Source organism: Ursus americanus, chromosome 34 (genome assembly GCF_024610735.1).
Source record: "Ursus americanus isolate L20-20 chromosome 34, mUrsAme1.1.p, whole genome shotgun sequence".
Lineage (NCBI taxonomy): Eukaryota > Metazoa > Chordata > Mammalia > Carnivora > Ursidae > Ursus > Ursus americanus.
The window spans coordinates 17766853-17783390 of NC_142160.1; the positions used below are offsets into that span (position 1 = coordinate 17766853).

Consider the following 16538-nt stretch of genomic DNA (forward strand, 5'->3'; position numbering starts at 1 on the left):
CTTCCATTGTTTTTCTGTCTATCTCTACTCTAATTTTCTTTTCTGCCCTAATTTTTCTTATTTCTTTCCTTCTGCTAGCTTCGGGTATAGTTTGCTTTTCTTTCTCCAGTTTTTCAAGGTGTAAATTTAGATTATTGATTTGGGGTCTTTCTTCTTTTTAAGTGTTACGATTCACAGCTATAAATCAATCTGTGAGCACTGTCTTTGCCATATCCCGTAAGTTTTGTTATGTTGTGTTTGTTTTCATTTGTCTCAAAGTTATTACTTTCCTTGGTTATTTTTCTTGCACCTTTAGTTATTTAGGCTTCTGCTGTTCAGTTTCCACAAATTTGTGAATTGCCCAAATTTCCTTCTCTTATAAATTTCCAATTTTATTCTGTGTGGCCAGAAAACATACTTCATAAGTTACAGTATTTTTATGTTTATTAAGACATGTTTTAGGGCCTAAGACATGGTCTGTCCTGGAAAGTATTCTGGGTGCATTTGAGAAAAAGATATAGTTTCCTGTTGTTGAATTACTTGTTCTCTGTGTAGATGTCTGTTAGGTCTAGTTGGATTATAGTGTTAGTCAAGTCTTCTATTCCCTTGCTGATCTTCTGTTTAGTATTCATTATTGAAAGTAAGATATAGAAATAACTGTTGATTTTTTTTTTTTCTTTTCAGTTCTGCCAGTTTTTGCTTCATGTATTTGGGAGCTCTTTTGTTAAGTACTTAAACGTTCATAATTTTTATATCTTCTTGTTACATTAACTTTTCTTGTAAAATGTCCTTCTTTGTATTTAATGAGAATTTTTTGTTTAAAATTTCATTTTCTTCTAAACCTGGTATGGCTATTCCAGTGCTCTTTTGGTTACTATTTACATGGTATATCTTTTCCATCCTTTCATTTTCAACTTACTTTCGTCTGTGACTCTAAAGTGAATCTTTTTTGGACAGCATATAGTTGGATAATATTTTTTATCCATTCTGCCAATTTCTGCCTTTTAATTGGAGAATTTACCCATATGTATGTGTTATACAGATGGATACATTATGTGGTAAGCTCTTAATTAATGTTTATTGAATCTGTGAATATTTGTTGAATGAATGAACAAATGGACCATTCTCATTTAGGTCCATACAGTCAAAAATGTTAAATTATTATAGTACCAAATTTAGCAGTTCATATATATGTTTCAAACAGTGCATGTCAAGCCCAAGTGGGACTATGAGGAATGTTAGGGTATTTGAACTTTAGAAAACCAATGTGATTTATAGCAATAATAGATTGAAGGAGATTAACTATATGATAACAGCAATGACCAGGAAGGAATTTCTTATTTAAAATTCATTGCCCGGGGGCACCTGGGTGGCTCAGTTGGTTAAGCAACTGCCTTTGGCTCAGGTGATGATCCCAGGATCCTGGGATCGAACCCTGCATCCGGCTCCTTGCCTGGTGGGGAACCTGCTTCTCCCTCTCCCTCTCCCTGCTACCCTGCCTGCTTGTGCTCTCTCTGTCAAATAAATAAATAAAAATTCTTAAAAAAAAAAAATTCATTGACCATTCAAGATTTTTAAAAACAATAACAATAACGAAGAACTATAAACAAACTAGGAATAGAAATGAACATCCTTGGTTTGACAAAAGGTGCTGTTAAAAACAAAAGAAAAACATTAGTTAATATTGGTTTTTCATGGAGAACTCTTAGAAGCTCTCCCCTTAAAGTTAGAAATGAGACAAGGTTGCCTACAGTCCCCTCTTATATTTAGTATTGTGTTGGTGTAATTAGCATTGAACTGGAAGAACCAGACAGTATAATAGGAAAAGAAAAAGAAATTAAGTCTTAAATCAGAGAAAAAAGAAAAAAGCGGTATTCATTTGCTGATTCTGATTATTGTCTACAAAGAAAGTCTAAGACAATCTATAAACAAACTTCTTTACAAGTTAACTTTTTTCTGGAGAACTTACATTAGTGCCATAAAGACAAATTTTAAAATAGAGAAGTGATGTAATAATAGTCTTATCCAAAAGAAGATTCTTTTTAGTAGTTACATTTTAAAGTGTACTTAAGAGTTTTTGAATAATTTTTATAATCAAGTTATATTTTTTTTCCTGTAGAGCTACAGAGACTTCTGATGAAGTGGAGAGCCTGCGACCCCCTCGATTCTTTAATGAGGATGGAGTTATCAGACCTTACAGGCTGAGGGATGGGACTGGAAACCAGATGTTACAGGTGGGTGAAGAGATATCTTACACATTAAAATTAATGTAGTCAAGTTCGCTTTATTAAAAGTAGTTATATAATATTTCAAATGTATGTTAGATTATTTGGGCTTTTATATGTTTTGCTTAATTCTATTTATAAGTTTCTTATATTTACTTAGGTTTTAATGTACATTTATTTACTATAAGATTTTTTTTTTCTTTTTTACAGGCATCAAAAAGTTTGATATGAAAACAGTTAATGCATGACTTTGCAAGTGAAAGCCAACAGTAGATTTTAGTCTTAAAATTTACAAACTACATACAGCTGTTTCAGTATTTTGAATACAAAGAAAAGCTTTTGTATTGGTAAATTTTTGAATAGGATTTTAGTGAATCTGATCTTTTTATAGGGTATTCTTAGTTCTGTACTGGATTTGCTGGATTTGTTGAAAACCATTGTGCCTTATGTACCCTCATAGTTGGTGGTACTTACTTAACCAGTTAAACCATTTCTGTTTAGGGTACTACCTTCTGCATATCAAGCCACTAGTAGTTTTTATACAGTTCTCATGTCCACATGGGCATGGATAAGGAAAAAACCATACCGCTACTATTGGCGAATTCTTGGGTTCTTAGGCTTTTCTTTTGAAGATACTCAACTGGCCTTGACCCTCTTCCTGCCTTATGCTTGTGTAGTCTATTTAAAACCTGTGGAATCTGATAAGCAGTTCACATGAAGCCAACATCTTTTATTAAAGAAAAGTAGATTTGAAACAAAAGATCATTCGAACGTAGAATATTTTATCTAAAATACTTTTTTATTTTGAAAACTAGACTTTTTAAAATTTGGATTATGGTGTAGGTAACATACCATAATAGATTACATCAATATAAAGTTATTTCATCTGTGGTTTAGATGTGTACTACTAAATCAAATTATTTGTTTGCAAACAGACAAGGGGTCATGTTATATAGACTTGAAAATATTCATAGTAATAATAAACTATGGGGATATGGTCCTTCCTTTTTAGCCTTGATATTTTAAATATTATCATATTTTAAATGATCATGGTAAATATTTAAAACTTCAATATTTTACCCACTACATGCAGAGTATATAATTTTGCATAAAATGTACTTCCATCTAATATAGTAAAACATGACCATTGAGATAATTTGTATTATTTAGCAAAGTGATAGTGGGTTTACAATGTTTTTAAAGCATCAAAATAATTGCACATTGGGACAGAACTAGCAATCTAGTGAGAGGTTGTGCTCTAAAAGGCATTTTATGCAATCTCTACAATGACAGTGTATCATTCTTTGGAAGAAGAAATGGTGCAGAAGTCACCCGTGGTTAATGCAATTGAAAAATATACTTCTTCTCAATTCCTGCCTTCTCTTTTTAGGGAAGTAACATGTCAGTGGCTTATGTTAATAACATATTACTGACATTTTACTGGACTGAATAGTTATTAGATCACCTATGGAAAAACAAAATATTTCTTGAGAAACTTTTAATTAATTCAGTAAGAAGTAAGGATGAGTAGTGAGGAGAATTTAGAAATACATCCTCATTATTAGGAAATAGAGTATGATAAACGAGAAAGTCATGAGATACCAAAAATTTCTAACTTGATTTTAATGACAAGTAAATTTATTTTATACCTTCATTAATGGTTTGCTGAAGCTTTAAACTTTGGGATTTAAAAGCCATGACCTTCGACTGTGTGTTTTTAAAGGTACATATTATTTTTAGTAGGCCCGTTTTAGTATTAACTGCTAAAAGAGCTATTTAAATGACTAAAACCTCACAATCCTTGTCAGCCCTTTTACTTGTATTTCAGCAAGAGCATTAAACACAGTATTAGCTGGAGTACCTGTAGGAATTCACCAGAGGCTTTAGGATCATTGTTCTCTTACAGGTGTAAGAAAGAGGTTGTTGGTTTGGTGGTAATGGTGTTTTTTAAATTAAAACTCTATTACTAGCAAATAGTTTACAAGACATGAGTGCCAGTACTGTAGAAAAAAAGCAGATGACGTAGAAACAGGATTTAAAATCTCATCTAGAGAGATTTAATCTAAGTGATTTAACATTGGTGCCTTAGAAAATGTTTAATACTTTAAATGTTTCTCCTTTTATTTTCTAATTCTCTAAAAAAAAGTACTCTGTGTTCAGTAAATTATATGGGCCTATATATAACTAAATACAAAATACACTGGTTGGTTGTATGCCTTTGTCTCTAGAAAAAAGTACCATATTATATTGCCTCCTACTAGTCAATTCAAGTTACCTACTAGAGAAATAGAATAATAATTCTCATATATTCATGGAATGCCTTACTGGTGTCATCCAACTATTTATCCATTGAGTGTACCAACCAGTGAGGTTTGGTCTTAGGTCTGTTAAGTTATGGAATACTGTATCCGTTATTACTGCCCTACTCAGATCTGAACTCTGCCTTAAGATTATTCTGACTCCTTGAACATTTCATAGTTTTACATGTTTTCCAAGCATTTTGCCATGCTTAACTAACCTTTGTGCTTCTTTTTTCCTCTACCATGCTTACAGAAAATTCAGGTCTACAGGGAGTGGATTGTGACTCACAGTAGCAGTAGTGATGATGATGATGATGATGATTAGTCAGATCTAAAATGTTAAATTCATATGTTCTTTGTCATTTTATTTGGAATGTTTCATTAACATGTTTTGTATGACTGCTACCATAATGCCCATATGTCCAGTTTTAGGGAATTAAAATACTTTTTTCCTTTAAAATGTTTTTCTGCGTATGTATAGAAAGCAAAGTAATTGCGTTATTTAAGCACAGAAAAAATGTATTCTATATCCAAAGTCGGGCATACTATATATTCTGGCATTTGCTTGTATATGTTTTGTAGCTTTGCAATGCAGTTTGTCTTTAAGATTTAAAGTTAAATATTTTTTTAATGTTCACTAGTTTTATTTTCAATTATCTGCTTATTAGCAAAATGCCATTTTTAACATTCTCTGTAAATTTTCTGGGCTGTAATGTAATGCCATTGTATAAAGAAAAGAATAGTAATAGCTAGTCAGTATTTTATATTTAGCATTTTAAAAGTTTTTTTGTTAGATTTCTTTTAATAATAATAATAAACTTATGTAACTTCCAACAATATGGATTTGTTGTTCTATTCCAAAACCATATAGGTTATACTGCTATTATAAGGAACATTCACAATTTGTTATGGAAGTTAGTGTCATAATTTATAGTCTTAGAATGAAAAAAGAAGTTCTGTTCTTTGGTTCACTTTTTATTTTATTACATATATATATCAACAATGAACAAAAGTTGGTTTTATACTCATTATATTTACTTGTTACTCTAAATATCCATATGCTCTATCCCTATTATTTTTAAATATTAAAAGTTAATTCAGGACATTAAAAGAATTTTTATAGTAAACATAATTATGTATGTTTTTTCTTGGTTATATTGGAAAATATCAGTGTCTCAAAGATCTAGGAGCAGAACTGTTTTATGTTTTGTGCACTGAAGGGTTTTCTTTAATTTTCAATTTAGATAAAACTATTCTGTCCTGTTTTCACTAGTAAGTTAGATACACACAAAAAAACCCTCTAAAGAGTGAATGACTATTAGTAATATGATGGGTTTTTTTGAAGTTTTTATTTAAATTCCAGTATAGTTAACATACAGTGTAAAACTAGTTTCACTACTAGCTGTAGTGATTCCACACTTCATACATCACCTGGTGCCCAACACAAGTGCACTCCTTAATCCCCATCATTTATTTCGCCCCTCCCCCCCATCTCCCCTCAGATAACCTGTTTGTTCTCTGTAGTAAAGAGTCTATTTCTTGGTTTGTGTGTGTCTCTCTCTCTTTTATAGTAATATGATGTTTAATCCCTATGACTGCTGTGCTTTTGGATCAACAAAGAAACATTTACCTTATTTATGTTAATCAGTTTATGTATATTGAGCTTATATTAATTAGATTATAGTAAATAACTGCCTTAATTATTCAACTTTCGGCTAAATTGATTCAGCCCATGATTCTGAATCTAATTCTTAAGTTTACCAAGATTTTATTTCTATAAATCAGTATTCTCTATTTCTTAGAAAGTGACTATTTTAATTTTTTAATATTGAGCTTACAAAAAATGTCTACCTGCCTAGCATTCATTTAAATTAAATGGAAATCAAGGTTGTGTGTACTAGGACTAAGAAATACGTGAGTGCCAAAGAATGTAATTACTGTTTTCATCAAAATAGTTTTCTTATCGTTTTGGAGTAAGTAAATACATGAGAACAGTGACCATTAAAATAGTCGTGACTGGTATTAGAGTCTGGTATCTGGTCCCCACTGGTCTCTCTCACCTCTGGCCAAATCATACAAAACCTACTCCTACAAGAAGCTAGAAAGAACACAGCCTGTTGTTATGTATTGTTGTATGCCTTAGGAAAGCGAGGTCTGGAAATGTCTTCATCGGCTTTTTACATTTCAACTAGGCACAGGGCCTTTCTAAAAGGGGAAAGTGCTAAACTTCTTGATTGGCAAGGCATTTACTGAGTTTCCTGTGGTTGGTCTATGACAGTTAATGCTATGGTATAGTTTTCATAAAGATTCATAAGAATTTATCTGGGGAAGTTCTGGATATTTCAGCATTGACTTGCCATTTTAATGCAAAAAAAATTGTAAGTAGGATTACATTTATTTAAAATCTCTCGAATAGTGAAATGATTTAAAACAATATTCTAGTACCAGGTAAACTGTCATGTGGCTCATGTGGTTCTACGGATTCAGTAGTCTTAACTTTTTAACCCTTAGAAGTGAAATACGTTCTTTAACAATATAATTGCCCTTGATCTTTCTGTTTCTGTTTTCCTGCCACTGTGAAAAAAATCTTTCCAAGCTTCTTTGACCACAGATACTATTTTTCCAGTTAAAAAAAATTGTGTTGATTTTATTAGAGAAAAATTCAAGATTTAAGGTTGCACTCTTTATTTTACACTAATGTGCTCTTGTTGGAGATAAAGGACATGGACAAAAATATCTTCTTACTCCTCATCAAATAAATAGAAAATGAGTTCAACTTTGGCACTTTCATGGGATGAATCGTTCTTTTGTTTATTAGAGGCTCTATAACTAATTAGAATTTCAAAATCAGAGTATTATCTAATGAGAAAGTTTAGTGAGAAAGCTGCATTTGAAAGATTGATTTTGAAATAACACACCTGTCCATATCCTTTATTTATATTCTGAATTTCTACATGGTCACTGCTTATGTATAGAAAAAGGGAAGGAGAGTCCTTCTGTCTTTTCTAAGGGAGTAATTGCTCGTTCTTTATCGCCTTTGTATTTATTTGACACTTGAATAACATATTGAAAAATTCATAAAGAAATTGTGAACACCTGTTACCATGGATAAATTTATAAGAGCATCCTATAAATGCAGTAAGATGAATTGGATATGACAAATGTAGATCCAGAATGATAGAGCTGTCAATATTCCTTATAAAAAAAGAAGTCAGAATAAATTTCAGTTTGTTTCTGTATTTAAAATAATCTGGATTTTGTAAATTTTACTTTTTGAAATTGTTCAAAACACATATCAGTGTTAAGTGTTGATCTTCAGGTCATGTTACTAAAATTGCAAATGGAGCCATTGTAGGTCTGTGACTAAGACATCACTATTCAACATGAAATATATGCTATCATAATTACATCCCAAGGTCATATATACTAAAAGAATGATAGCTGCTATAGTAGTTTGTCTGATTTGAGTCCTGTGGTGAAATTTAGCTTCATACTTCCCTATAGTAATGGGAGGAGGAACAGAAACAACCCTCCTAGGTGTTATTGTGCACTCTTATACTGTACCTTCAAGCCTTTGGGTTTTGTTTTATAGATTTCCTTGCAAATGTATAATTTATTATTTATAATAGTAAAAAAAAATTAAAGGTTCTGTGGGATCTAAATAAGATACACAATTATTCATTTAGATCATGTAATAATTATGGACATATAAAAAATCAGTTTGATTGTTCTATCCCTGCACCTTTGAGATAAATGGAGATTAATTGAAAAGGTTTAGATTGTTAATGTAATCTTTAATTTCAGTGGATGAATGTTTGAATTGATGCAGTGCAGTGAGTACACTTAGTACAATACAGAACATTACGGAAAGTCCTGAATCAGAGAAGAACAAAACACATGATTTCAAATAGGTCTGTTAGGGAGCTAATTAGAATACTATATAATTTTCACACATAGGGGTTTATGGTTGGATAGTTTTATTGTGAGAAACCATTTTCATGTACTTTATTATCTGTCAATCAGTGTGATGAATTTAGCAACAAGGTATCTCTAAAAAATGAGCTTGAAATTAAATGTCTAATAACTTTATCAAATTGGCTTTTCATATAGCCCTCTTTTTTAATATAAATATTCCAAGCAGTGGAAATGATAACAAAGATATGTACTAAATTGCACTATGCCATTCTTCTGAATCTTAGAGATGCTCTAAAGAAGCATTGAAAGTAATAGTTATTACTTTTTTTAAAAAAACATAATCAGCATCGTCAGAAACTTAGTTAAATATATATAATATTTGTGTATGCTGTGTTTTTCTACCCTAAGTTATCATTTATCAATAACCTGTTAATCATATATGTCTGCAAAGATTTTCTGAATGTAGAGCTTGGGATTTCTATGAATTAAAAAATTTAGAGACCCGCACTTCCATGGAAAAAGCTAATTCCTTTTGTGAATCAATTACCTAACATTGATTCTCGGTGTACAATTGTAGTATTTTATAGGAGATATGAAAATTTTCAAAAATTATTCTTTACATTAATGTATGCTCAGTAAAGTAGGAAACTGTAGAAATAAAAATTATCCTAATACCCCACCATTTATGGTATATTTCCTTTTTAAATTTTCTATTAACATGATTATGATCCAAATATATAAATTTCTGTTGTATGTCTTTGTTATTATAAATTCTTATAAGTAGAATTATTAACTTCTGAATTTGAAAATGTGATCTATTCATAAAATAAATCCCAGTGTGGGGAAACTGGTCTTTATTTCTGGAATGCATAAAAGCCAGCAGAAAAAATTCTGGAATACATGTAAGCTCAATAAAAAATTTTCTTAATTTTTATAATTTTTATAGCTGTAACAGCTTTCCTTTCTTGTTTTTTGTTGAACATGTTTCTGTCTTTTTAAAAAAGGTTTTCACCCCTTAAATTTTGCCTCTTAAAATGAGTGTGCGTGTGTGTGTGTGTGTGTGTGTGTGTGTGATCTTTGTGTCATTCACTGTGTATGAATGTTGTCAGCTGGGTTATCCCACGAGGGTAGTATACTCTTAAGCATTTCAGGTATTTTAAACTTTTATCTGTGTTGTCTTTGAATCTCTTACATCTCTTTCCATGATATCATAGTTATGATTATGTGAGTTGTTGTAGCAGGGAGGCTGTTTTTGTTTGTCGTGTATTTCTTTTCTTTCAGAAATTACAGATGTTTATAATTAGCTTCAAACACTGCCTAAATGGCAGTTGGAAGATAACTGCCTTCAGCCGACGTGGTCTTTCCCTTTACCTCGGGAGGAGAATTACAACTGATCTGGAAGAAAGGGCTTACCATAGGCAGTCAGATCACCAGAGTAGTGCCGAACACTCTTCCTGGCTTCATCTGAAATTTTGAGTAAGTGGACAAGAACTAGGAGACAAAGGCTTATTGGATTTCACTCTTCATTTTGTAACTCTTCTCCTCCAGAAGTAGACTTCTGAATGGGATGAGAAAACTGAAGAGAGCCAAATCTGTTATCCAGGGAAGTTCGAGCTTTTAGTGTCCCAAATAAAGCAGATCCTATGGGAAAGGAGATTACCCATCCAACTTGGCTACAGTCTCTTCCCTCATTTATCAGTTTTCTTGGAGAGTTTTTGGGTACATCATTTTCAAAGGCCCATATTTTCCAACATTTAGTAGTAAGTCCCACTAACTTTAGTTTGCACCAGAAAAATATTTCACTCCACTTAGAACCATCCAGTATTATATAAATAGTCCTTTTTGAATAAGACTTTGAAATTATATCTTTTCTTTGGAGGTGATGGTTCTACTTAGTGGAGTTTCCAGTTTTCTCTTTGTCTCAAGTATAAAATGATTTTTTGAAATTCTCTTTTCTAATCCAGCAATTTGAATGAGACCAATTCGATTTTTAAATCTTTTTCAAATGTTTGTCATTATTGTATCCCTTAAATTTGTAAATATGTTAGAGAAGAATAAATACTATCAAAACAAAATTTAGTACATCCTCAAATGTTACACTCAGGTAGGTTCACCTGGAGTCTTACTCTCTTCTTACGAAGTATTAGTTTAGAAGATCTTTAACCTTTATTTTACTAAAGGTGCTAAATTTTCAGCGTTAGTTGAACTTAGTGAAGCTCATTGAAAACTTTTTAGTGTGTGTTCTAACAGTAGTGTTTTAGAAGACAATTAGTATTAAGTTTTGAAGTCTATTTTTTTATTGGCAAGATAGCCTATGAAAGAAAGGATGTTCTCTTGCCAAATGAAACTATTCCTTTTCATATAAAGTCAAATTGGAGGTCACTTTCATTCATCTAAAAACAAACTTTAATGTCATCTATGAACGGAAGCACCGTGTATACTTTTTCTGCCAGTTAAGAGTCTTAATTTATAAATTCAAATGAAATGATATCCCAGTTACTTCTGAAGATGACTCTAATGAATGGTAATGTCAAATTTTCAGTGAAAATTGACCACTGTAAAGAACCCTATAGGAAGCAAGGTGGAGAAACGTTATGTTAGGCATTTTGTGGCACTTCAAATCTGAGGTAGCTGTTTAAGTTCAAGATATAATAAAGCACCAGTGTTGGAACATACAAGTGTGGGAGTCTGCATATTTCTTGTAAAGTAGAATAAATTGCCAGACTACTTCAAATTCAAAATTGCCAAGAGTAAATGTATAATTATATATGTATAAGTGAATTTCTGTTAGATGATCTAGTATGGTTCATATGAATACAAAGAAAAAATTTAATGCCATGTATTTATTCTCTGTACAAGTATTTGTTAAACTCTTATGTATCGGACACCCTTCTAGATCTTAAGATTACAGGCCTAAAGAGAGTAGTCAAAGATTCCTGCTCATCTCTCATGAGATTATAACTGTAGTGACATTTATTACGCTGGTGATTTGAAGATAAATCCAGAGCTGTGTTAGAGGCCAGCCCTGTCATGTCAGACTTTCACTGTTGGTTGATTAGCTGCTACACCAAGGCTCAGAGGAACTGTAAGAATCAAAGGAGACATAAGATATGCCAAGTCATCCAAAAAGATAATGATTGCTAGGTACTACATGACATTGCAGCATTGACACAGTACAGCTTGTGGGATATCCGAATCCATATTCCAGTGAGCTGTTAGAATGGCATCTCCCTGCATCCACTGGACTATACGTAGTTCTTCTGTACTAATCCATTTTGACAATGAAAAGTATCTGAGCTGCAACAATATCCTATGGCTCAGGGCCTGGAATCTGGAACCAAGTAAACCTGAGTTCAGTTCCAGCTTCTCCTTTTGCTAGCTTTATAATCTTCTCTTATGCTTGTCTGACCTTAGTTTCCAGACTGCAAAATGGAGATAACTGCACTACTTAACAAAAGAACAGTAACCTTGGTGGTTTAAAATAATTAAACCAAGTGAGGTAATTAGATAATTATTAGCACAATGTATAGTAAGAACTTGCTATGTTTTCATTATTCCAGGTGAACACCAACCGATGCTAGTTCTTGGTCACTATTACATAAATTTTATGTTCCTCATTTGTCTCCTTTTTATTGGGATAAAAGCATCAATAAATCTTACCCTTTTTTTTCCTTTCAGTGTTAATAGAATACTTGAAAAATACCACAGCCATTTCCACACATTAATTGGTGAGCAATAGAAACAATAAAACCTCAGTAATTGAACTGTTCTGAAATTCATAATATATTAAGAGAAATGGTAAAATGTTTAAAAGAAATTGCTGTTTTCAAGTATGGATAGCATCATGAATAAGTAAATATTGCTCAGTAGAGGTTCTGCTGGAAATATGTTAAAAAGACATAACTATCCACTTACATTATTTCTGACCCACCTCTGGCCCTTCTTCTAGAATGTACTAGGTAGGTTAATTAATGGTCTTCTGTTTTCAATGTACATAATTATGTCATGAGCATGATTCTGTCCTTTGTCCAGACTTTTAATTGAACCAGTTGATGATGGTTCACATCTCTTAAGGTAATATTTTATTTGATTTTATGTCGCAGGGTTATACTCCGCTTACATGCCCTGTCTAAGCTGTTAGCATAGCATATCCTTTAGTTAACAATCCAGATAGCTCATTAGCTTGGGAGGAGACAAAGGTATGGGGGATTCAGTAAGAGCTAATTCTTCATCAGATTTGATGACAGTGAGATTTGATTTTTTTTTAACACCAACTTGCCTCACAGAATAGACAAATATCATTTCTTCACTGTTAAAAGTGTTTATTCTATTGTATATGAAATCATTGAGCTTTGAGGTAATGAATTTCTACTACATTTTATCATGAAGCTTGGTTGAATGCCTTGTTTTTCCTGGGCCATGGCCCTCAAATCAATCATATTTAAAGTGAATTAGAAAAAGGTTTTATCCCTAACCTTTAATCAGATAACTCTAGGAAAGTTCTACTTATTTACTATATCTTTCTCTAAAGATTGTTTTGAACACGTTGTCTATTTATTTCTTAAATAATTGAGAAATGCTGTCATGTACCATTTTAATTTATGATTACCTGCCTAAATTTTGTTTTTAAAAGCAAGCTTAATTTTTTAATAGAACATGTTTATAAACCTTTCCTCTTTCCCCATCATCTCCTGACTATTCAAATTAGCCAATCTATAAAGCCATCTATTTGTTGTCCAATAGAGTTTCTTGCCTGATAGCATTCTTACTCTTTATTTTTCATCTAGATGAATTTCATTTTCCTCTTATACTTCATGTTGCTATCTTGGGGGGGGGGGAACTCTTACCTCCATGAGATTCTAGTCTTCCAAAAGAGTCAGACACTGATTAGACAGTTGTTTTTGTTTTTGCTGAACTGCGTGTTCTTATCCTTTATCCAGTTTCCTTAAATATATTTCCCATGAATATTAGCACTTTATATTGTTTGGGATTTAAAGCCTTCCATGTTAGTGATTTATTCCTAATACCTGTGTTTTCATATTTTGCTCTGTTTTTCCAGAAATATTTTTGTTGTGGAAATTTGCTGCTTCAGAGCATTTAGATGATTTGGAAGTGTTAGCAATATTCTCTGCATTACTATAGTTTCCAGCTTATGTTCTTTTTCTAAAGTAATGGGACTGATCTGAAGGGAAGTGTGGCTGTTAGTAGAGGGTAACTCCGATGCCGCTGTCTTGCAAGTGCCTACTTTCTGTGTTTCTAAGTTTGCGGTCACTTCGGTTTGGATTTATTTGTATCTAATAAGCTAAGGTCTACATATTCATCTTTTCTAATGCAAAAGGAACCCTTTTACCAATAACCATACATTTTAATTGTTGGCTACAAATTCTGACAATTATATGTAACAGTTTGTTTATGTTTCTCTATTTAAGGAAGTTCTCAGTGATAAGTAATTAATATATACTTTAATGAATACAGAAAAATTTGTTTTTTATTTGACACTGCCTCATGTTCATGAGGCTGACATGTCTAGCATACTAGCTAATGTACTTGATACTTCAGCCTAATTAATTATTTCATATTTCAGCCAAATTTTGGTCTTTGTGCAAATCTCTACATAGTGATTTCTAGCCCCGGTTTTGCTAGTTCTTCATTTAGTTTAAAGGGTATCAAATTATTTCAATAGAAACATTGATACCTAATATCTGTTTTGGAGGGAGGAAGATAGGATATTAATACTAAACTGTTTGGACCCTGTTAACCTAAAAAAACTCAGCCTTCCTGCTGCTTTAGCAGCTTGCCTCAGCATCACCCAGCATCCAGGGGTATGGAAGACCGTTTTGACGTGCCATGGGAAACACGTGCCTGACACCATAAGAGGACACATCATGGTTTAGTGAAAAGCTCTGGAACTAGATGTTGAAGAAACCACTTTTCTGAGCCCGGTTTTGCAACTAACAGTATGACCCCGAGCAAGTCACTCAAGTGTTACCTTACCTAGTTACCAAGGTGGTTGTGAAGATTAGGTGGGTAAGACACTTAACCTGATCCTCCTCTGCTTCATGTGTTACGTGTTCATGCCTAGATGAACAATACCTTTCCTTGAGGTCTAAAATTCTGGAGGTTTTTTTTTTCTAAAATAATTTATAATGATGTTTTGAAAAGTATATATCTTCATATATAGGAAACTTATAAAGACAAATAATTAGGAAATTATGGTCAAAGGCATGACATTTGTAGACGTTACAGCATGATGGCAGATGATTGTTGATAAACCATCAGGTTGTCTCTCATTCGCTCCCATGTTTCTTTGGGACTTAGTTCCAAAGTTTTAGCTTCTGCTTATAGTGCTGGTTTTATTCCCTGTGTACCTGTTTGTAACGGAGACTGACCAGCAAAATTTTGCTGTATGAGGAGTTACCTTTGATATTTATTCAAATATATCCATTCTGATAACAGAGAATAGTTTCAAAGTAAATTACTATGACCATAATGTCCAATCATCTCTCAGGTGTTGCATTTAAGGTTTTTGGTGAACTCCAAAAAAATATTGCGTGAATGACTTTTTTTTTTTTTTTTTGAGATTTTTAGCTTTTATTTCTGTCGGTACTATTGTGACTATTGACATAGGTTTAGTTGCTTATATGCAAAGGTTAGATTTTATTTAAGTTGGATCTGAAAAGTGGAAAGTGATGAGAAGCAGGGGCATCTGTAATGCCCAAATTTAAAACAATACTGAAATAGAAGCTAGGTATTTAGAGGTAAACCATAGCTTTTGAGCTATTTGAGGATTGTAGTCTATTAATGGGGCATGTGGACTCTTGACTCCTGGTAGTACTGATGTTCTTGAGGAGATCAATATTTGTACCCTTGATTTTTACTACTTGGTTATGTAGAACAAAAGAAAATAAATACTTTGAAACTAATTTATTTTCAAATACGAAAAATAACTGAAACAAAAGTTTGTAAAATTAAATATGAAACTTCACTTCTGCCCCCACTATTAGCCTTTTCAAGCCCAGAGATAAGTGTTATTAGATTTGTGTGTTACCACCAACTGTCCCAGGTATATTCTGTGGATCTGTAAGTAAGTATACACGAATGTGTTTCTAGTCTCCCGCCATTCATTCCCAGTAATTTAATTTCTTTTCACTGGGTATATCTGCACATCTTTGATATCAGTATGCACATCTACCCTTTTTTTTTTAATGACCACATAATGTCCCATTGTATGGCTATGCTATAATTTATTTAAACAGTCCCCTTTAATGAACATTTAGGTATTTTTATTTTAACATAGGATAACTGTGAAGGTTTCTGTATGTATATCTGGGCATACTTTTGCATAAGATAAAATCTTAGCAGTCGAATTCTTGACTTAATGCATACTTTTAGTTGTTTTGCATTTTCTTGATTTTGAGTTAAGGTGAACATTTTCTCATATGTTTATTGGTCAGATTTTGTGTTTTGCTGAACTACCTGTTCATAAACTTGTGACACATTTTCCTATTGGTTTACTCAGTTTTCTTCTGTTGATTTATTCATATTCCTCTGTGTTATGAAGTTAGGTCCATATCTCTGTATTGACAGAATTTTCCCAATTCTTTTTTATGTTGCTATTTACTTTATATTTGTTTACTTACTTACTGTTTTGCCACTGCATAATGTTTAATTTCCATGTACTGAACAATTTTTTTTACATTAGTTTATGGGCATTGTGTTTTATATTTAAGGCTTTCTCACTTTAAGATTAAAATGTTACTTTTTCTAGTAATTCTATAGTTTCATTTTGTGTACTTAAATCAATGATCTATGTGGAATTAATTTGGTATAGAGAGAAGTAGGGACCCAGCTTTAGCCAACAAGTTGCCTGAAACACCATTTATTAAAACATGCTTTTCCCCAGTAATTTAAAATGCAGTCTTGATTTTATTTATTCCTATTTTTGGATATATAGGATTTTATAAAGTCCTAGTGTGCATTTGGGTCAGTTTCTGGAATCTATATTGTTGCTGTTAATATGTCTATATGTTACTTGTAGTAGCACCAAACTGTTCCACTGCTGAAGCTTATAGATTGTGTTACTGTCTGCTAGCGTAGTTCTCTTTTAATTCATCTTTTA

The 16538-nt window shown here is 32.3% G+C and overlaps 1 protein-coding gene across 3 annotated transcripts in view; it reads left to right on the forward strand.

The window, feature by feature from the left end:
* VPS13A (vacuolar protein sorting 13 homolog A) overlaps positions 1-16538 on the forward strand; it is a 226192-nt gene that overhangs the window by 196124 nt on the left and 13530 nt on the right. The window contains exons 68-69 of one of the 3 annotated variants that reach the window (XM_045781059.2): positions 2099-2213; positions 4758-5341. In XM_045781059.2, coding sequence (XP_045637015.2) covers positions 2099-2213; positions 4758-4829 — 187 coding nt within the window. In that variant the 3' untranslated portion in view covers positions 4830-5341. The other 2 variants (XM_045781060.2, XM_045781058.2) reach the window with 2 other exon arrangements.